General features: G+C 48.0%; 1 protein-coding gene across 4 annotated transcripts in view; it reads right to left on the bottom strand.

Moving 5' to 3' along the window:
• NRF1 (nuclear respiratory factor 1) overlaps positions 1-20,980 on the bottom strand; it is an 89,665-nt gene that overhangs the window by 12,018 nt on the left and 56,667 nt on the right. For 3 of the 4 annotated variants that reach the window (XM_061638022.1, XM_061638021.1, XM_061638024.1), the window contains exons 7-10: positions 20,765-20,959; positions 19,113-19,214; positions 15,484-15,641; positions 11,716-11,840 (exon numbers count right to left, since the gene is read on the bottom strand). In XM_061638022.1, the coding sequence (XP_061494006.1) occupies positions 11,716-11,840; positions 15,484-15,641; positions 19,113-19,214; positions 20,765-20,959 (580 nt within the window). Of the gene's footprint in view, positions 1-9,252; positions 10,063-11,715; positions 11,841-15,483; positions 15,642-19,112; positions 19,215-20,764; positions 20,960-20,980 lie in introns of those variants that run through there. The other variant, XM_061638023.1, reaches the window with a different exon arrangement.

The raw sequence follows: 20,980 nt of genomic DNA, 5'->3' as shown, positions 1-20,980 counted from the left end.
TTTCCACAAAACAGCCAGTCTATCTGAGCAGTGAGAATTCCAACAGTGGCACACTAAGAAAATACCTCGGCTGTTCTTAACTCGTTCTAGCACCATTTCTCGGGATGGGGTGGAGAATCATGAACCTGTCCCGAGCACACAAGTGACAATTTACAGCACTGATGTTAAGATAACCACCAGGTTCAAAACTTTACCACAGTACCAATCAGACCTCCTGTGTGATACTGAGGTCACGGTTCTGGGTGCCATCCTTCAAGGAGGATGCTGATGAACTAGGAAGGATTCAAAGGAAGGCGACAGGGTTAGGCAGAAAGCCTGCAAGGTGAGTCAGCTTGGAATAGCTGAAGGAGCTGGCTTTGCAATCTGGGGGGGGGGGAGATAAAGAAGGGGGGTTGGTCAAAGCATTCTTGCACGTAAAAGGATCTGGGACAGAAAGTGGAGCAAAAACAGTATTTTTGTTGTGCACCAGAATGACATGCATATCATCTACACAGAGGGCTCCTTCCATCCTTGCCCTAATTAACATGGGGCACAATCTAGTGCCCTCCAGATGTTGTTGGACATCCAACTCCCGTCAGCCCCAGCCAGCATGGCCAATGGTCAGGAATGAGGGAAGCTAGAGTCCAGCAATGTCTGGAAGGCACCATGTTGGCTACCCTAATCTGGTGGGAAATTCTCCTCATTCAAATGAGACATACGTGGCAGAACTTCTTGCTGGATTATGATCCACAGGTCAGACATGGCACAGTTAAACGATGGGATTCGATCCCACAGGAGGCAGCGGTGGCCACCAACGTGGATGGCTTTAAAAGATTAGACAAATGCAAGGAGGTAAAGGCCATCAGTGGCTACTAGCCATGATGGTTATGCTCTGTCTCAACTGTTGGAGGTGGTAGGCTTCCGAATACCAGGTGCTGGAAACCACAAGAGGGGAGAGCTGCTGTTGTGGTCGGGTCCTGCTTGCGGGCTTCCCATTGGGGCATCTGGTTGGCCACTGTGAGAACAGGATGCTGGACTAGATGGGTCACTGGCCTGATCCAGCAGGCTCTTCTTATGTTCTTATCTCCTCCTCTCCCCTGAACAGTGTCCTAAAAACCTCCCAGTTGAGGAGGCTGCTTTGTAGTATCTCGTGGGTTTTAAAGCTACATGGAAGTAGATTTGGGCAAAACATTAAGATGAATGTCTTTATGTGGAATTCAGTATTAGAATAAGCAGTCCAGGAAGGCTAGGAAATGGCCTTCCTAGGAAGATATTCAAGGAAAGGCATCAGTCAGTGATGCTTGAGGACCGTTGCGACCACACAGCAGCGTAGCCGTAGGGCTAGGACTAAGCAAAGGGGTAGAGTACCTGCTTTGCATGCAGAAGGTCCCAGGGTCAATCCCTGGCACCTCCAGGTAAGATTGGGAATGACCCCCTGCCTGAAACCCCAGAGAGTCACTGCCAGTCAGTGTAGACAATACTGAGCTAGGTCTGACTTGGTATAAGGCAGCTTCCTCTGTTTCTAAGGGTGACAAGGCGGCTTCATCCCCACCTCAGAAAGCAAGAGTGCCCAGAGGTTGAGGCTGAGATGAATCTTGATGGACGAGGGCTCTACCCCACTGAATCCTGCCACCAACCTCACCGTCTACACACCATGCGGTGCGCACTTGAGCCACTCTCCTTTAGCTATGGGATATCCTGTCTTTGAGCAAGAGGTTCCCACTGCCTCTCAAGCCTATGCATAGGATGGAGGCCCCAAATAATTTTACAATGTAAAAACAAAAAGCAGACTGTGACCTGACCAAGGAAATATTAAAATCAATCCACTGTACGAGTTTTACATTTGCATGATTTGCCCTTTTGAAGAAAGCTGGTGCATACAGTATTTTACATGTAGCAGGTGCCATCTTGGAAGAAGCCCTCTTGGAAGAGGCATTCTATTTTGCATGTGGTCATTCATAAATCTGTCCCATTCTGTTTTCGTAAAAATCTTTGCATTTTTAAAAGAATCTGTACTTTAATCTGTATTTTATCACAATGTACACGTGTTATATATATTTTATCTCAATGTATGCAATGTATACATTTAGAAATGTACTTAACCCCAATATATGTATTTTTCCCCATACAATTTAGTAAGTTTTTTGAGCCAAGCAGCATAATGCAAAATTCAGAGAAGGGCGAAATCTGAAGGGTAATTATCTTCTGATCGGTGAGTTAGTCTGGGAGATGCAAATTAGGTCAGTCTGCTTAAAATGTGGATCAAACAAAATTCTCCTTCATCCCTATTCTTGTGCAAGAAAAGGAGGAGGAGAATCATCTCTTCTAAGGCGGCACCTTTTGCTACTGACTAATGGGATATGTGTGTGCATAAGCCTCTTTTTAGACCACAATTCTAAACTCATGAACAGGAGAGTAAATACCACAGAACTCAGAGAGAACAGCTTCTGAGTAAATGTGCTTAGCATTGCACAGCACAGGAAGGTTTGCACTCAGTTAATCTAACCAATTCATCAACCAAAACACAGCAGCCTTATTGCATGTCCATAGCACCCCAGCTCCTTGGACAACTGCTGCCCACAGAGAGAACCCAGCATTCCTTCCTGACCTCCAACAGCTCCTCTCTCAGTACAAACGGTTGCAATTACTGTCTCTCCTCTGCATGGCAACCAGAGAACGAAAGGCTTATACATTATAAATGAGCCACCCAAAGGGCCCTGCACTGAGTGACTGATGATGAAACCAAGTCACAAAATGCACACGGCAGTCAAGGCCAGGGTTTTTGAGATGCAAGCCTCCCCTCCCAGCGCACACTGGGTTCCTGATATTCTCCTACAAGCTGGGAACATGGACCGCCACCTCTCCTGTCCCATCCCCTTTTATACAGCCAGTAAAACAGCAGGGGCCTGCTTGCCTCAGCACAGTGGCTAAGCCAATCCTGGCTTAATATGTCACGTCTGAGCTGCTAACATTGCATTGCCAAATCTTAATTATTATTATTATTTTATTTATTTATTTATTTTATTACATTTTTAGACCGCCCTATAGCAATAAGCTCCCAGGGCGGTGTACAGCATAATAAAACAGGTTAAAATACAAAAACACAATAAAACATAATTAAAAAATTTCAATTTTAAATTCAAATTTTAAAATTTTTAAAATGCCTGGGCGAAGAGGTAGGTCTTTACCTGGCGCCGAAAAGATAGCAAAGAAGGCGCCAGGCGTATCTCATCAGGGAGGGCGTTCCATATTTCGGGGGCCACCACTGAGAAGGCCCTAGCTCTAGTTATCGTTCTCCGTGCCTCCCTATGCGTTGGGACACGGAGAAGGGCCTTCGACGTCGAGCGCAGCGACCGGGTAGGTACATAGCGGGAGAGGCGTTCCGCCAGGTATTGCGGTCCGATGCCGTTAAGGGCTTTATAGGTAAGAACCAACACTTTGAATCTGGCCCGGAAACATATTGGTAGCCAGTGCAGCTGGGCCAGGACAGGTGTTATATGATCAAATTTTTTGTCCCAGTAAGAACTCTGGCCGCAGAGTTAACTTCTGCTAACTTGTCTAGGTTAAGGTTATTGAGGACCAAGAGCAGGACTGTCTGCTTGCTGTAATTTGCAGCTCACAGAATCCACTATCTTGCACAAAATTCAGCAATCTAAGAATCACAGGTTTCAGTTAAAAGTGGGGGGGAGGGAGAGGAGAGAAGCAAGATTTTAGTCCTTATGAATGCACACACATTTGAAAAATATGAAAGCCACAGATTGGCTGAATAAATATTTCCAATAGTTGACATTTTTGTGCCCTGTATAGACTCTCCCCTCTCCATGAATAGTCAAGACAAAATTATGCAAGTTAGTAAACAAAAAACCCAGACTAAATTGTGCACAATAAGGGGAAATCATGCACATAAGAACGTAAGAAGAGCCTGCTGGATCAGGCCAGTGGCCCATCTAGTCCAGCATCCTGTTCTCACAGTGGCCAACCAGGTGCCTGGGGGAAGCCCGCAAGCAGGACCCGAGTGCAAGAACACTCTCCCCTCCTGAGGCTTCCGGCAACTGGTTTTCAGAAGCATACTACCTCTGACTAGGGTGGCAGAGCACAGCCATCACGGCTAGTAGCCATTGATAGCCCTGTCCTCCATGAATTGGTCTAATCTTCTTTTAAAGCCCTCCAAGCTGGTGGCCATTACTGCATCTTGTGGGAGCAAATTCCATAGTTTAACTATGCGCTGAGTAAAGAAGTACTTCCTTTTGTCTGTCCTGAATCTTCCAACATTCAGCTTCTTTGAATGTCCACGAGTTCTAGTATTATGAGAGAGAAGAACTTTCTCTATCCACTTTCTCAATGCCATGCATAATTTTATACACTTCTATCATGTCTCCTCTGACCCGCCTTTTCTCTAAACTAAAAAGCCCCAAATGCTGCAACCTTTCCTCGTAAGGGAGTCGCTCCATCCCCTTGATCATTCTGGTTGCCCTCTTCTGAACCTTTTCCAACTCTATCATATCCTTTTTGAGATGAGGCTGGGGCTTTTGGGAATTTGAGTCCAATAACATCTGTTTGATTAGCATTAATTGCTACAGGTTGCAAGATCTGGGTGACCCTCATGCAGAATTTTAATCCCTCTCTTTTCATATTGCTACGCTGACCTGATGCTGACCCCAAGAAGCAGAGGGGAAAGGAGAAAGGGTTTCATCTGCAGAAGCTTGGACAACTCCTTGAAAATTTGGACTAAAACACAGAGTGGATTCCACTGCCCCACTGACATGGAGGCATCAGCTGACACTGGACATTATACACCTTTCTTCAGATGCTTTAAAAAATCTCCTATTTCTACAGGCTTTCCCAGAAGGATAAGTTGACTTGTGGGCAGTCTTGGATTGCTCTTTGGAAAACTGTTTTTCTTCATTGTATTTTATTGCTGTTGTACACCGCTATAATATTTGGTAATGCTTAGCTGTCTATAAATATTTCAAATAACCTGTGACCCTCCAGATGCTGTTGGACTCAAATTCCCAAAAGCCCCAGCTAGCATGGCCAGCGATCCGGGATGGTGGGAGTTGTAGTCCAGCATAATCTGGAAGGGCCACAGGCTCTTCATTCCTGTTTGATATGCAGAAGGTCCCAGGTTCAGACCTTGGCATCTCCAGCTAAAGAACTGTAGGTACCAGGGCTGGGAGAAGACCCTTGACTTAGCTGCAGCCCGCCGAATAGGCAGGACTGAGCTGGAAGGACTCATTTGTACACTCAGAATCCAGCCTGCGAAACAACCAACGAAAAGCACTCTAAGTGAAAGAGGACCAGCTTTTCAGCGTTCAGGGGCAGCCTAAACCTCCAAGCAACTTTTTAGCTTTCCTGTTCGCTAAGCCCCAAAATGGCTGTTGGTTTCTACTTGTATTGCACAGGCTGCTATTCCTTGTTGCAGAACAAAAAGGAACATATTGCAGCAAGTGACAAGCACTAGAGGACGGCCATCTATTCCTTTAAATGCAACATTAATGCCTTGTAATCAGCTTTAATTTTTAAACAGACCCTGTCCCTCCTGTCCATTTCCCCTAATTCAGGCCACGTGGAAGGTAAAACAGTCCTGTGCTTAAAAACAACACCACCATGACACCATTGCCTGTGACAGCTGGAGGGACCGACTGAGCAGCCCCATTAATGGTAGAGGATGCCAGGACTCCCAGCAGGGGAGGAAGGAGCGGAGGGGGGAAACAAGCTTCTTTAACAGCTGAAAGACAAAAGGGGCAACACACTGAATTGTCCTATTTATGCTGCGCTTTAGAGGGTCAATATGTACTTCTCTCTGTAAGTGGCCAGCATCACCACTCCCAAGTTGCAGATGGTGAACTCAGCTGCTTGCACACGGCAGAAGACTTCCTCCACTGTCAGAGGCAGTATGCTCGAAATTGCAGATGGGGAGAGTGCGGCTGTGGCGCTCAGGTCCTGCTTGCGGGCTTCCCACTGGGGGATCTGGCTGGCCACTGAGAGAACAGGAAGCTGGGCTAGATGGGCCCCCCTTGGCCTAATCCAGCAGCAGCCGGGTCTTCTTATGTCCTTATGAAGCCAGATCCCTTCAGCCCCACTGGGATGGACCTGGGTGCCAGATCTAAAGGGCATGGCTGGTGCCACTGAGTTCGCTGTCAGGTTCTCTAGACATGCGCTCATCAGGCCTACCTAGCCTCCAGCCTTTCGCTAATGCTATGTCCCAGTCAAGTGCTGCAATGCCCACTGAGGGCCCTGTGCCAGACTTAAGTGGAACATGTGTAGTTCCTAACTGGCAAGGATTAATGCCCAGGAGCAATTTAAGACAATGAGCAAACAACATGATGTGGAAGGGCTGGGATTTGTACAGTAGGGCCTCGCTTCTTGTCACCCTGTTTTTCGGTGTTCCATTAATACAGTGCCAGTGGGGCGATCAGCTGCAGCGGGGGCTGGAGCTCCCTGCGCTCCAGCTGATCTCGCTGGAGGAGGGGAAGTTCAGCTGGAGAGTGCTACAGCTGATCTTCTCATCTTCTGGCACGATCCGACTCCCGAGCTCGAGCTGATCGCGCTGGAGGAAGGGAAGATCAGCTGTAGCGCGCTCGAGCTGATCTGGCGCGATCAGACTCCCGCGCTTGAGCTGATCGCACCGGAGGAGGGGAAGGTCAGCTGTAGCGCGCTCGAGCTGATCTCCTCTTCTGGCGCGATCAGACTCCCGCGCTTGAGCTGATTGCACCGGAGGAGGGGAAGGTCAGCTCGAGCGCGCTACAGCTGATCTTTCCCTCCTCTAGAGCGATCAGCAGGTTAGGTTCCACACCCCTGCGCTACAGCTGATCTGCTTTTTGGTGGTTTTTGCTTTTCGGCAGGGGTCTGGAACCTAACCTGCCATATGAGTGGGGCCCTGCTGTAGTGGGCAGCGTTTACCTCACAGAAGGGAACGGAGGTTGTTTGGCACTGGCCATGCCTGAGGATACAGTGGCAGGGGGGAAGGAGCAGCAAAGCAGGCCTCGGAGAGTAGTGAACACACCAAATTGCAAACACAGCTTTCCACAGTCAGAGTGGAGAAGCCCAAATGTACTCTGCTTCCCTGACCTTCCCCCTTTAAACACACCACATTGAATGTTCCCAGGAAGTCCTGAAAGCCACTGAAGTCATATTTAGAGACAGGGGAAGAAGAGATGATCACATGACCTCCCAGGCCTGGAGTATGATAGATCATTCAGTAAAGCTACTTTCCACTCTATTTATGGAACGAATGGTCAGGATTGTATCCATGCTGCAGTTCCATAGGAGAAGAGAATAAACACCACACGGGCAGAATTCACCTCTTTGAGAATCTCAACTGGCTGTTCTTTTTAAAAAAGCAAGTTCCTAGTCCTTATGGGTGTGTGCCTGCTGACCCCTCAGTAGCCAGAAAGATGACTGACTAGGATTTCCAGTGGTTGGGGCGTCAGTGACCAGCATTGTTCCCTACCCATAACTAGCAATCTAGAATCAGCAATCATGGAAAATATCACGCAGGTCACAAAATTCAGCCTCTCTTGGTGCACAGTTTGGATTGATTGGGGACAGGGCTTCAACAGTTGGTCCGGCTAATGGGTACCGACCTCCCCAAACAACTGTGCCAAGTTGCCAAGGTTCACTGCTCACATTTCAGTGCCAGGGCTGGGCCCAGCGACATGTGATGTGGCGAAGCAAGTGCCCTCTCTCTTCCACTGAATAACCACATTCAGTGAGAACCACACTGAAGGGCAGAAGGGCTATCCGGATAAAGGCCCAGCACCTCACTCCTTAAAAATGAAATCTGGTGTCCAATGGATTCCAGCATAAACACAACACAAACTGCAAAACAACCCATGGCAGCAGAGATGCAGCATACTTATCCTTGAACAACATCTTAGGTGTGCCACCAGAGTGTGTCCCCTCTACATCCTCTGCCATGGACTCGTTTTATGATCAGGGAGGAGTACTACGCCTGACTCCCCTAACCAGCGATAACATGGGTAATAGATAACGGCTATTTCCTTGAAGGATTACAGAACTTTGGCAAAGCTCTTGCTAAGAAGTGAAGGACAGTCCACAGGACATGTAAAATTAACGAACCCATTTGTTGGTATCAAATCTAGGGCAGAATTGGCTAGTTAATTCCATTGCTCTTCCCTGCCTCCTTCACGCAGCTGTTTGTGACCAATCTGATTGTTTCCTCCTTAATCTTCTGTGCTGACCGAGTTCCACACTGACACGATCTCCCTGACTGGCTACGCCAGCGAACTGACGTGCCTATAACCAGGCAGATCCTTCCTTGGAAGTTGGGAGAAAGAACTACCCTGCCCAGAAGTTAAAAATAAAAATCTTAAGACACAAGCCGGGATGCTGAGCGTTGCACTCTGTGCCGTTTTTCCCAGAGACAGGGAGGTAGCAAAGGACGACTGCCTCCTGCCACTGCCCCCAAAGGGAAAGAGATCTGCCATTTTTTTTAACCTATAAAGCCTTATGAAGCTCTGAACCCAAGTCCCTCAAGGACTGCCTCTCCCCACATGAACCAACCCAGACCCTGCGTTTGTCATCCAAGGCCCTTTTCCGTGTGCCCCCTCTGAGGGAGGTGCAGAGGATGGCAACACGAATGCAGGCCTTCTCAGTGGTGGCTCTCCACTTGTGGAATGCTCTCTCCGGGGAGGCATGCCTAGTGCCATCACTATATTTTCTAAGAGGCCAGGCAAAAACATTCTTAACCACCCAGGCTGTTGGACCTTAATTTTCTGCTTATCTTTTAATGGGGTGTTTTACTGTAATATGATCTGTATTTTAATATGTTTTTTATATTTTCCTTTTAAATGTATTTAATTGTGGTGGCCTATGGCTCTGAACAATAAAGATTTCATTCATTTTATTGGGGTGGGGGTTCAGTTTGATCTGAACTTATATATACATTATTGGTGTATTTTAGGTGGTTTTACTCTTGTTTTTACTCTTGTTTTTAATGCTTGTTTTAGTTTAGCTTTGAGATCATCTTTCTGGGGGGAAAAGCAAATAATAAAAATAACAACCCTAAATAGCACCATGCTTCCAAGAACTCCCCCCCCACACACCTGCGCAGCTTAGCCAGAGGCACAGACCCCTCACATCACCCAAGAGTGCAAGCCGGGGTTGCAGGACAGGGAAACTAGCCAAGCAACCACTGCTTCCCTTAATGCTCAAGTTGGGGATTTGAGGGATTAAAAAAAGATTTGGTCAATTGACTGGTCAAACACTGGTCAAACACTGGTCAAACACTGGTCAAATAATGGTCGAATATTTTTCAAGTATTCACTTTATTACAACAGCAAAAGATAGTTTAATCATCTACAGATTTGATGCTCATGCTAATTACAAAAACAAAGTAGTTAACTGTTATTGTGAAACAACGCAATTAACTTTTTGAAAGTTAAAAACGTTTCCAGACTAAAGTTCGGCCTCTCACAGAAGCTTTACAGCCAGGTCATGTGGGAAAGGGGGGGGGACTTCGCCATTCCCTGCAGCAAGCCAAGTGCGAGTCAGGGGTGGCCCTTTGCCATCAATGACTGTTGCGGCAACCCGGTTTGGAGATTTGCTTGCAGTTCCAGCAGGTGGCCAGCAGGAGAAGCTTTGCAATCACGCTGAATTCGCTCCTGCCTACGGCAGGGGGCAAGTGCCCCCCACACCAGCCCTTGCTAAGAAAGAGGCACCATCACGAATCTGAAAAAAAGGTGAGCTGCCACCAGCACATTGGCATTCTTGCCTCCTTGGAACATTTGACCATAATTGACCAAACAGGCATTCGACGGGCAACATGTGACCAGTGTGCCTGCCAGCCCTCCTTAATGGACTGCCAGTTCTGATGGAAATGGAAGCCTCTCGGACAGAAACCATTTCATTTCTGAATGGACAAGGCAAAATGACTCAGGGGGTGGGACTGGCAGCTCTGTCAACCCCATCTCAATCTTTAGTTTAAAAGGGATGCCAAGGTCCTTTCCGTGCTGTTTCCTGCGGGCCAGATGATGTAGGAGTGTGCCAGGGGGATGCCCCAACTGAGGCTCACTGGGTCAGCAAGGGCTTCACTCCCCAATTCCTCTGAGGCAACAGGAGCTGCAACAATTAGATGCAAGATGTAAGGCAGTGGGGATTTATGCACTACAGAATTTAAGAGCAGCCCTGACCTGCTGGGTTGGACCACGGTCAGGTTTGCTTCTGACACATGCGGGCCAGAGAGATCACACATCAGCCGTTTAGCAATTGCACTGGCTTACTATTTGTTCCTGGGCACAGTTCAAAGTGCTGGTCATTAACAGCCCTCCCCCAACCAACACGTCTCTAAATGGCTTGGGCTGCAACATCCTAGGAAGCACCCCTTTTCATATGAGCCCTCAGATGGGCTAGGGACACCTTGCTAAAAAGGAGCGTCTGCACAGCAGGCAAAAACAGTGCAATGAGGCACTTGAGCTCGTGGCTCCAGGGTTCTGGAGGCCTGCCAGAGATCCACTGCAGATGTCCTACATACACTGTTTTTGTTGAGGAAGCCTTCTGCTGGGCTAGGCTGAAGTAGCCATTTAGCAGAGATCTGCTTGCTCTCTTAAGGAAGGGAATGGCTTCAAATCGTATAGTTCTGAACATTTTGGGCACATTGTATTTTGACTTGTTTACCAGCAGTAAGGTGCCTGGGCTCTTGGGAGTGGAGTAGAAACACAGTCATTAAGCAAACAGAGAGATATGTACATTTCTATGCTTGTTACCTGCCCCGAGGCTGGAGCAGGAAACACAACGGAGTAAACAGCAGAAGGAAGGTTAAGTCTGCACCACACAGAGAGTCAAGATGGCCTTATACTGAACCAGACCACTGGCCCATCTGGACCAGGGTAGGAGAACCTCAGGCCCCCCAGATCTCTCTATCTGGCCCTTGGGACTCTCTCCAGGCGGCACCCTCTCCCTAGACCACATCTGTCACCGGCCCTGCCTTGCAGGTCCCTTGAGTGGTTTTGCCTGCCTGGAATGTCCCCTTGAACTCTGGCCATACCACTTGCTTGGAGGACAGGGAGGGGAGGGCGAGGGGTCTGCGTCATCCGAGCTGTCCTTAAAATGGAAATGGGCTGCCTTCAAGTCGATCCTGACTTACAGTGACCCTACGAATAGGGTTTTCATGCTAAGCGGTATTCAGAGGTGGTTTACCACTGCCTCCCTCTGAGGCTGAGAGGCAGTGAGTGGCCCAGGTAAAAATCCACATTTGTCATTCAGCTGACTTTGCCTCTGGTCCCAGAAGGCAGCCCCCAAGCGGGAAAAGGTTCCCTGTCCCTGACCTCAACCAACGCTGACTACACTGACTGCCACTGCAGAGTCCCTCATGCAGAGGTTTTTTCCTGCCATTTGCTATTCTCACCCTTTTTCCTAGAGAAGCTGGTGACTTTCTCCATGCAAAGAACTAAGCTGCATCCTTCCCCCCTTCACAAGTCCCATGGCCTCATTCTCAGATGCTGCATATGTAGACCAAAAAAGCAGAGAGGCCGACAAAAAGAGAAGCTAATTAGTAACGCCCCATCATTTGTAAACTTTCCTGCAATCAGAGAGCCCGACCAATCAGGAAGGTACTCCTTTCAAGGCAAAAAACTGACAAAGCAAGCAGATTTTACTGCTCTCGCCAGGAATCTCCTTCTTGGGGTCAGTGGAACTCTGCACCCCGTTCATCAGTCCGAGAGAGTTTACACAGGAATTAGGAAGAAACGCAATTACACAGCCGTATCTGCCTACCATTCGCATCTTGAACCCCGGTGAGTGCACCCACAGCTGCTGCAGTTTCGCCGGACAAGACAATTTGCCCTCCACCTTGAAGGGTGGCTTCCGCAAGCGTGGCTACAGCATGGGCAGCCGCTTCACTGAAAGAAAGGCAAAAAGAACAGAGATTACCAAAGAAAGAGAGATTTTTGAAACACCTGCTTTGTATGTATAGAAGTCCCAAGTTTAATCTCTAGCACTGAGAGATTTGAAAAAAAAATTACCTAAATCAAGTTAGCAGGCATGAGAAAGACATAAGAACGTAAGAAGAGCCTGCTGGATCAGGCCAGTGGCCCATCTAGTCCAGCATCCTGGTCTCACAGTGGCCAACCAGGTGCCCCAATGGGAAGCCCCCCAAAGGACCTGAGCGCAACAGCAACTCTCCCCTCCTGCAGTTTTCAGCAACTGGCATTCAGAATCATTCCGCCTCCATCCCTGGAGGGAGAACACGGCCATTAGGGTTAGCAGCCACTGAGTGCCTCATCCTCCTAGAATTTGTCTAAACCTCTTTTAAAGCCATCCAAGTTGGTGGCCATAACCACCTCTTGTGAGAGCAAAGTTTAGCTATATGCGATGTGAAGGACTTTCCTTTTGTCTCTCCTGTGTCTTACCAACATTCAGCTTCACTGGATGTCCAATGGATGTTATGAGAGAGGAAGAAAAACCTTTCTCTATCCACTACCTCCAGACCTTATGAGTGGTTCTCTGCTGCTTAAGAGGGCCAGGACTAGAACCAAGGGGTGGACATTGCAGGAAAAGATTTCAGCTGGATGTCAGGAGAAACTCCCTAACAGTACATGCCGTTTGACAGTGGAGCCGGCTGCCGTGGGAGGTGATGGGCTCTCCTACACTGGAGGTATTTAAGCAGAGGCCAGATGGCCACCAGTTAGGGATGCTGTAGTTCTGTCCTGCATTGAGGATGGGGGTAGACCAGATGACCTCCAACATCCCTTCCTACTCTGACTCTGACGTTTGAGGAAGCCTAGAGAGCTGCTATCAGCTAACACTCTAGACAGATCAGTGATTTGACTCACTATAAAGGCAGCTCCTTATATCCTTTTAAGATGTACCTTAAAATGGGGTATGAAAGCAGCTGTCACTGAGCTCAGAGGAACTGCTCCCATTGGCTTAGAAGGGGCTACCAGATGAGCAATCCCAAACTGGAGATACTGAGTGTAATGGAGGGTGGAGGAGGTGCAGCACAGAGAGGGGTGGGCTGGGGAGTCTTGAGAAACCCAAACACGTTACAGAAACCATTAACACGCTCCAGCCCAGAGGTCCAATTAGGCCCAGGAGGCCTCCCCATTTGGCCCATGAGACCGCTTCAGCCAAACTACACCGAAAATCATGCATGGCATCATATATGACACCTTATATGACATCAGGTCCGTGGGGCAAGTAGAGAGATGGCTCCCTGCCAAGAGAAGGGTTTGCAAACACTGCTGCTCAGCTGGCCGCCAGCGTCCGCAAAAGCACAGGGTGGCGTCATGGTGACAGGCTCCGCCCACCTGTTAAAATGGTCCACAAGGGTAAGGGGACCAAAGCATCTGGTTCATCACCTAGAAACAGATCCCTACACCTGCTTTGACCTTTGCTGTGTTCCAACTGAGAAGGGAGCTATAAAATAAGGAGGGTGGATGGAGCGGAGTCTTCTTAAGGCAGGCAGTGAGCCCCCTAACCCTGACCTGTGTGTGTTTGTGTGAAAGTGGCAAGGACAGGGAGGTGCACCCCACGCTTTTCCCAGAGTGCTTTGGTTCACTGTAGGTAGGAGAACTGTGGCCATCGGAGTATCCTCCCACGGCCAAGCACAACAGTGGGGAGACGAAGGGGAACGTGCCTGTGTTCACAAGCAGCGCACAAGTCAGGCCCCTGGAAAATCCCCAGCTACAGAGGTCCCCAGCAACGTGAGGATCTTATTCAAAGAGCAGACTGTGGCAGTGGTGGTATGCTCACCTGTGCGTACAACTGCCCCCACACAGAAGTCTTCCTGCCATTTCTCGAAAGAATCCCCTCTCTTTTTCTTTCCTATCTGCAGGTTGCACACAGTTCCCTCCCGGCCCTGTCCCAGCTGCCTCCAGGTAGCCACAGTCTCACTCCCACACAACAATGGCTCGAGCCAGGCTTAGGAGCTTGGAGGCTTGTTAACAAACCCTCAGGGGATGCTATTATATCTGTTGCCATCAGGAAGAGCCTGGAAAAAGGGGTTGAGTTTTCCCCACCACAAAGCAGCTCTTCCTGCTGAGCCCCCTGACACTCCTGTCCATCTACAGCTTAATAGCTGAGCCATGGGGGAGGTCAAGTCTGCAAGCAACAGACGACGGTTATGCTACTGTATGTGTGTGGGAGAGAGACAGGGCACCTCATGACCTGCCACCACAGGTGACCACATTCGGATGGTGGGCCTGCTGGTCAGGATGCTTAGGGGAAGGGTCTCTCTTTGAGGAGGACTGTGGCTTCCAGAGGGCTGCCTAGACAGGAATGTGGCCCTCGGACTGAAAAAAGATGCATCACCTCTGCAATAAATTTCAATTTGTAGTTTACTAAAACGGGATCCAAAAAGTGATTGAAATTTAATGTTGATTTCTTTAGTGTAGAGGGGGGCACTGAAATGCATCACAATATTATTTTTTTAAAACATGAGGTAGTTATGAGATGGAGGAGAAAAGAACGACTAGAAACATGCCTGCTGTGAACTGGTTACTGCCTGTAGCAATCTGCTAGCATGATCAAATGTGGGTCTTTTTAAACTGAAAATTCGTGAACAAATTCTAACCCCCCTCTTTTAAAAATAAAAATATGTATTTGTCTACCCCACCACACTATCATTTGATCCCTACATTTTCTTAAGCATAATGAATAGCACAAGAGGCTATCACCCCATCTCTGCAGTGCCTATTAAGAAAGAGGAGGAGGAGATACTGGTGTGACCCTCTAATGATATTTCATTGTTGCTTTTGATTGTGACATTTGTATTGTTAGCCGTTCTGGGCTCCCATCGGGACGAACTCTTTCACTGGGTGGGATGGAACTTTAAGGAAACAAACAAACAGACATTGTGCTGTGCTTCAGAGTTACAGAGCTCTCTTAGAAGAGGCAAAACCTCCAAGGGAAAAAATAATTCCTTTAAAAAGGCATTTTGTATGTAGGATTGTCTTAGTCTCTTGGAACCCAATGGTGCAAAACAGCTGTGAAAAATGAAATGGGATTCCGACTTGTGGCGACCCTGTGAATAGGCTTTTCGTGGTAAGCGGTATTCAGAGGGGGTTTACCATTGCCTTCCTCTGAGGCTGAGAGGCAGTGACTGGCCCAAGGTCACCCAGTGAGCTTCATGGCTGTGTGGGGATTCGAACCCTGCTCTCCCAGGTCATAGTCCAACACCTCAACCACTACACCACACTGTCTCTCAGCTGTATTGTGCCTAAAAACTGTGTGTGGAAGGTGATAAATAGACAGACAGACAGACAGACAGACAGATAGATAATAAAAGAGACCAACTTTTCTAAAAACTATCCAAGGTGAGATTCTATGAATATTTTGGCCAATTCCAGCTACTTTCTACAACTTTATTTGAAGGGTCCTTGCTTCTTTTGCATGTAGTTTTAGAGAGTGTAGATAGCAAGGAACTGCTCTCCATAACAGAACCCAAAAGGTGCAGTGCTGAAGCTGGACTCCTAGCCCAGGGATCAAGTCTGCCTAAAGATGCCTCACTCCCCATGTTCCCAGAGCTACCCTTTCCCTGCATACCTGTTGAGGGCCATGGTGACTGTTGCGCCTTGCTGCATCTCTTGCGATGCCGCCACTGCGGCTTCTGCCAGGGACGCCACTGCCTGCGTGGCTTCTGAGGCCTGTGTTGTCTGGATGGTCATCTCTCCCCCCTGTAGCGTTGCCCAGTTCTGCTCCACCTGGTGGGACGGAGAAGGCGAGAGAGGCATGACAAAACTTCCATCATCTCAGGAACTATCCCAGTACCGTTCCTATTTGGAGCACCTCCCACATTAAAGTGTTTGGGACACAGAAGGGACGCGAAAGGGGTTTGGGGGTGTGTGGAAGGTCTGCAGCTCAGTGGATAAGGCATCTGCTTTGCATGCAGAAGGTCCGAGGTTCCATTTCCAGCATTTCCAGGTAGGGCTGGGAGAGACTCCCTGTCTGGAAACCTGGAAAATCTTTGCCCTTCAACACAGACCAGGTATGGAGAACCTGTGGGTGCCCTCCTGATGTTGCCCATCAGCCCAGCCAGCATGGCAAATAGCGAGGGATGATGTGAGTTGTAGCCCAGCAACATCGGGAGGGCCAAAGGTTCCTCAGCAGTGGTGCAGACCATACTGCGCTAGACGGACTATTGGCCTAACACAGTTCTACGTTCCTAAGCACCTGGTCTGGCCTCTCCCATGGCTGAAGGCAAACAAAAATGTTCATTCCAAATGACCATGCCAAAAACTAGTTCCTGTGACAAATTAACCAACTATAGAGATGCCATGTGGTTAAGGCAGAAACTAGACCTGGGAGAAATTGTTTTGGGGTAAGGACTTTGGGAAACAAAAGAGAAGAGGTTTCCAGTCTGGATGATAACAGGCCTTACCTATACAGTAAAGTTATCTTGGGCTCCCACCTCCGCGAGGCCCAGTCTGCTTGGTAAAGTGTGCCAGGTGTCAAGACCACAGCGGAAGGCAATTCCACTCTACTGTGTACACGTTGGGGTGGTGACGCCTCTAGAAGCAGGGATGCGAGACCTGCGGCCCACCAGATATTGCTGGACTCCCAACCCCTAGTAGCCCCTGCCAGCCACCATGGTCAATGGTCAGGGATGATGGGAGCTGGAGTCCAGCAACATCCACAGGTCGCCCACCCCTGCTCGAAAGCCGTGTTATGGAAATATATATATGCAGAGATCGTCAGTGGTCTGAGCTGTGTGTGTGCCAGCGTGTGCATTTACCTAAGGAGTAGGCTTTTACCCTGCATTGAGATCACTGAGACACAAGACTTAGTAAAATAAGAAAAGCTACTTTATTGAGAGAAATACATAGTAGATAGGAAAGGCATACCTAGTTCTAACTAACTAAGTTGGAGGCGCAGTGCCCAGACATAGGTTTTGCCCTCATGGCTCAGGAGAGAGAGCAAAGACAAAGATGTCTCCTCTCTGCTTGGACAGTCGAAGAAGACGACAAAGGAAGGAGGGGCAGGTCAGCTTCCTGAGCATATCAGTTTACAACAGAAGGAAGTTAGGCAGGGAAGAGCACAGGTAAAGGTAGGCAAGTCTAGCCAGCTGGAGGACCCTAACTCTACCTTCCCTCTGGAATACAAACAAAAGCACCCAAACAGGAGTTGCTCTTGCCCCACTTCCAACAAGCCCAATGTGGGACATGTGCCTATATAGCTGCATGGAGGAAACCACCGAGCGGGACAGTTCACACTACCTGCTAGTGAAGACACTCAGCTGCACGTCCCTTCCTGAGAAGGCTATTTTAACATATCAGACAATTCACCTGCAATACCAAAGGATGTGGGGGTTCCAAAAGTTCCACAGGTAAAAGGCTAGAGCGCATGTGTTGCATATACTGTCTCGGGTTCAGTCCCTGGCATTTCCAGCTAAAACTGCATCTCAGGCAACAGGAAAAGCTCCTGCCTGGAGACGCTAGTCAAAGAGTAGTCAGTACTGCATGAAATGGGTTATGGTCAGACTCAGCATATCATATCTTCATATGCTCAGACATAAACAAGTATGTTCGGCAAGGTGGAAGGTGCCTGCTTTTACTTAGACAATGAGGGGCTTGTCTTCTAAATCCCCTTTGGTGAATAGGAGGGAATTTTCAAGGCCAGAAATCTCAAACAAAACAACCTGTTTCTAGCCAGTCTTTCAAATGGAAATGCCAGTGGCTCCAGGGGAGGGGGGAACAAAGCTGTTTTGTGCTGCCACCTATTGCCCTGAGAATCCTATATCCCTTTCCAGAGCAGAGTGGGGCTGACCACTCCACTCTGACACAAAGGCCTGGAGACCTGGGCTTGAGTCCAAGAGAAAGAACAAGCTTCTCTCTAAGGGGCAGGCAAGAAAGCTGCTGCCAGCTTCGGTTAGAGGAATGCTCAAGATCTTTTCTTCCCACCCCATCCCACCGCTACCTTTTAGGAATGTTGTTTCCCCAGCCTGGGTTTTTCAGTTTCTCAGCTGCTCACTTTGCCTCACCCAGAACACCTGATGTCACCCTTGGGTAGACTGTGCTTTAACCCCGATTCCCACCATCCCCACGATGAAATTAGTACTGTGTTAACATGGACTGTAAGCACTTGGAGGTAGGGAGCCATCTTTCTGCATATCTGTTACTCGTAGCCATCAATCTAGAGTACCATGTACAATGATGGCGCTGAGAAAACAATCGACATGATTAAACAAGAGTAACAGAAAAGGGGATCTTAGGTGACAAAAGTCAAAACATCACTTTTAACAGAAAAGGGGATCTTAGGTGACAAAAGTCAAAACACCACTTTGGCCAGCTGTTCTGAAAACAACTGTCTTTGATAGATCTGCTTGTCTGGTTCTTCATAAAATATGTAAAGCGCTTAGAGTCGTTCAAGCAAAGATTTGATTTGTCAGCCACTGTACAAAATCTGTACATGGACAAAAAAAGTGCTCTGCTGAATCTATTTCCCTTGGCAGCAAAGCCACAGTTCTTTATTTTCATGAATCTGTATCTAGGTGGATGAAACGTAAATATAATTGTTTTATAAAATGTATCAATCACTTTTCTACTTAAAAAAAAAGCTCTCACAACAGCCATTTTTCACTCAGGGCACCACATACCTCCAGCCTGTGGGCCTAGTTAGGCCTGGCAGGCCTCGCAATTTGGCTCAAGAGGTCATTTTTGCAAAGCCATGCCCACCTGCCCTACACCTGATGACAAATCAGGGTTTACAGGCACCATCAATCAACACTCCCACAAAGCCCTGTGCCTCTGCAAGTGGCAATGATCAGCTGATTGCTGGTGCTTGCAAAACCCTTGCCTGACAGCGCAACTTCAAGGTTTATTTGCAGGTGCAGTTTGGATTCATCAGTTAATTTGTGCTGAGAGAAAGTCCCTTTGATGTTGTCTGCTGACATCATAATGACATCTGGTGACTGACAGGTGGGCAGCTCCAAAGTTGGCCCACAGGATATGAGGGAGGACCTGGCCTGTCCCTAAACTTCCTAGCTGCCTAGTGGTTCATCCACTTTATAATCCACCATGGGAGATTGTGGAAACTCCTTCCTTGGGAATTTCAAAAAAAATGGCCAGAGAGGGTTCTACCAGGGATGTTTTAAATGTGCGATGTCACGTATCTAAGCATGGGGCTAAAGTAAAGGAGGAGTCATTACATTCTTGACAACCAACATCACCCTTTACCTCTCCGTCAGTTACTGCAGAGTAGTTGACTTGTGCGACTGTGACAGTGGTAGGCAATTCAGAGGCATCTGCCAAGGTGGCCACCGTAGCTCCTGTGCCAACCTACAAAATACCACCACAAAATGACTGTCAATGAGATGCCACCAATGAGATGCACCTTGGTGCCCGCTGCTTCTGACATCATGTGGCTTAAGTTACCAATCACAGTATCTCTCTATTCATTCAGACTTATAGCTTGTTTCAGCCCTGCAGCTGGCTGTGGGTTATTTTTTAAAATTCGTTTTTTAAGAAAAAAAGAAAATACGTTGGAAAAAACACAAATGATCTCTATGCATCTTATACAGCATACAGTATGTATAGGTCTAAATCCCAGAGAAAGTTAATTATGTTTAAGCAAGACTGAAATCAATGAGGCAGGCTAGTCACGAGTAAGCCAAGTCCCACTTAAATCAAGCAAGAATGACTTTCTCTGGATTGGGTTAATCCTCTTCACTGGCCGAGTTTGCACTGAGTTCACACCAAACTGAACAATGGCTTAGTGCAAATGCAAAAACATACTGTGCTGGCTCCTGAGGAGGAGAGTGCAGCCACTTTGCTCCGCCGCAGGCTTTTTAGTTCGGCACAGCAGCTAAGCCAAGGTTTGGCTTCACGTGTCATCTGGTTACAGATCTGTAGCAAAGTTACAGTCCCTCCTCAACCATGATCTGTAGCAAAGGAGAGCTTAACCATGATCCTGGATTCGGATGACATGCTAAGCCAAACCTTGGGAAGCTGCCTTATACGGAGTCAGACCTTTGGTCCTTGTAGCTCAGTATTATCAACACTGACTGGCAGGTGCCCTCCACGGTTTTAGGCAGGAAGCCTCTCCCAGCCCTACCTGGAGATTGAACCTGGGACCTTCTGCATGCAAAGCAGATGCTCTGGCGCTGCGCTATGGCCCTAGCCTTGCTTAGCTGCCACCCTCCACTGACCTAAAAAGCCCAGGGTGGAGCAAAGCAGGTGCAAGCTTCTTGGTGACAGCCAACACGTTTACACCGTGATGGTAAAACATACTTGTGTAAACCAGGCCAGTGTAAGAGCAAAGCTCTGTCATTTGTAACACTGTCAGAGTGCAATCCCATGCACGCTTCCTAGGAGGTTACATTCCATTGAGATTAGTGGGATGGATGTCTGAGTAAATCTGCATAGGACTATGATGTAACTGACCAAGACTTCACTCTGACTCAAACATACTGTTCCAAAAACGAGTAATTTCCATGTTAGCTACACACCCACCAATATTCTGGACAGCGATTCAGATTACTCAGGGCTTCATGTGAATCGGAATTCACCAATTAGGCCTAGAACTAATTGCCTGAGTTCAACCCCACAGTTGTTATGTGCCTTCAAGTCAATTATGACTTATGGCGACCCTATGAATCAGTGACCACCAAGAGCATCTGTCGTGAACCACCCTGTTCAGATCTTGAACCCCAAAGTTACATGTTTCATAACTGTTGAGCGCACAGAGAATATGGTTTGCTCAGTACTGAGGAGCCACAACTGGCTCCCACACATCCAGGATGGGTGTTCAGGTCAGAAAGCACAGCTTCTAGGCCAGTTTGAGGCCTGGTTCCTCTTTGTGGGAGAAGTTAACTGCTGTGGGTGCTCACCTGGATGAGAGAGACTGTGCCGTCAGGATTGCTGAATGTCTGGACCACTGTTTGGGATGGTACCAGATGTGCTATACTGTGTGTGGCTGTTGCAGGCTGTGTCTGCTGATCCTCAAAAGCGTACAACAGGTCCTCACGGCCATGCTGTTTGTAGCAGTTCTTCACAATAGTCCGCAGTGCCTGAGTCCAAGACACCTGAGGAGGGAGAGAGAAAGA

Source organism: Rhineura floridana, chromosome 8 (genome assembly GCF_030035675.1).
Source record: "Rhineura floridana isolate rRhiFlo1 chromosome 8, rRhiFlo1.hap2, whole genome shotgun sequence".
Classification (NCBI taxonomy): Eukaryota; Metazoa; Chordata; class Lepidosauria; order Squamata; family Rhineuridae; genus Rhineura; species Rhineura floridana.
The sequence above is the reverse complement of the archived record's forward strand: the minus strand, read 5'-3'. Positions and strand labels throughout refer to the sequence as shown.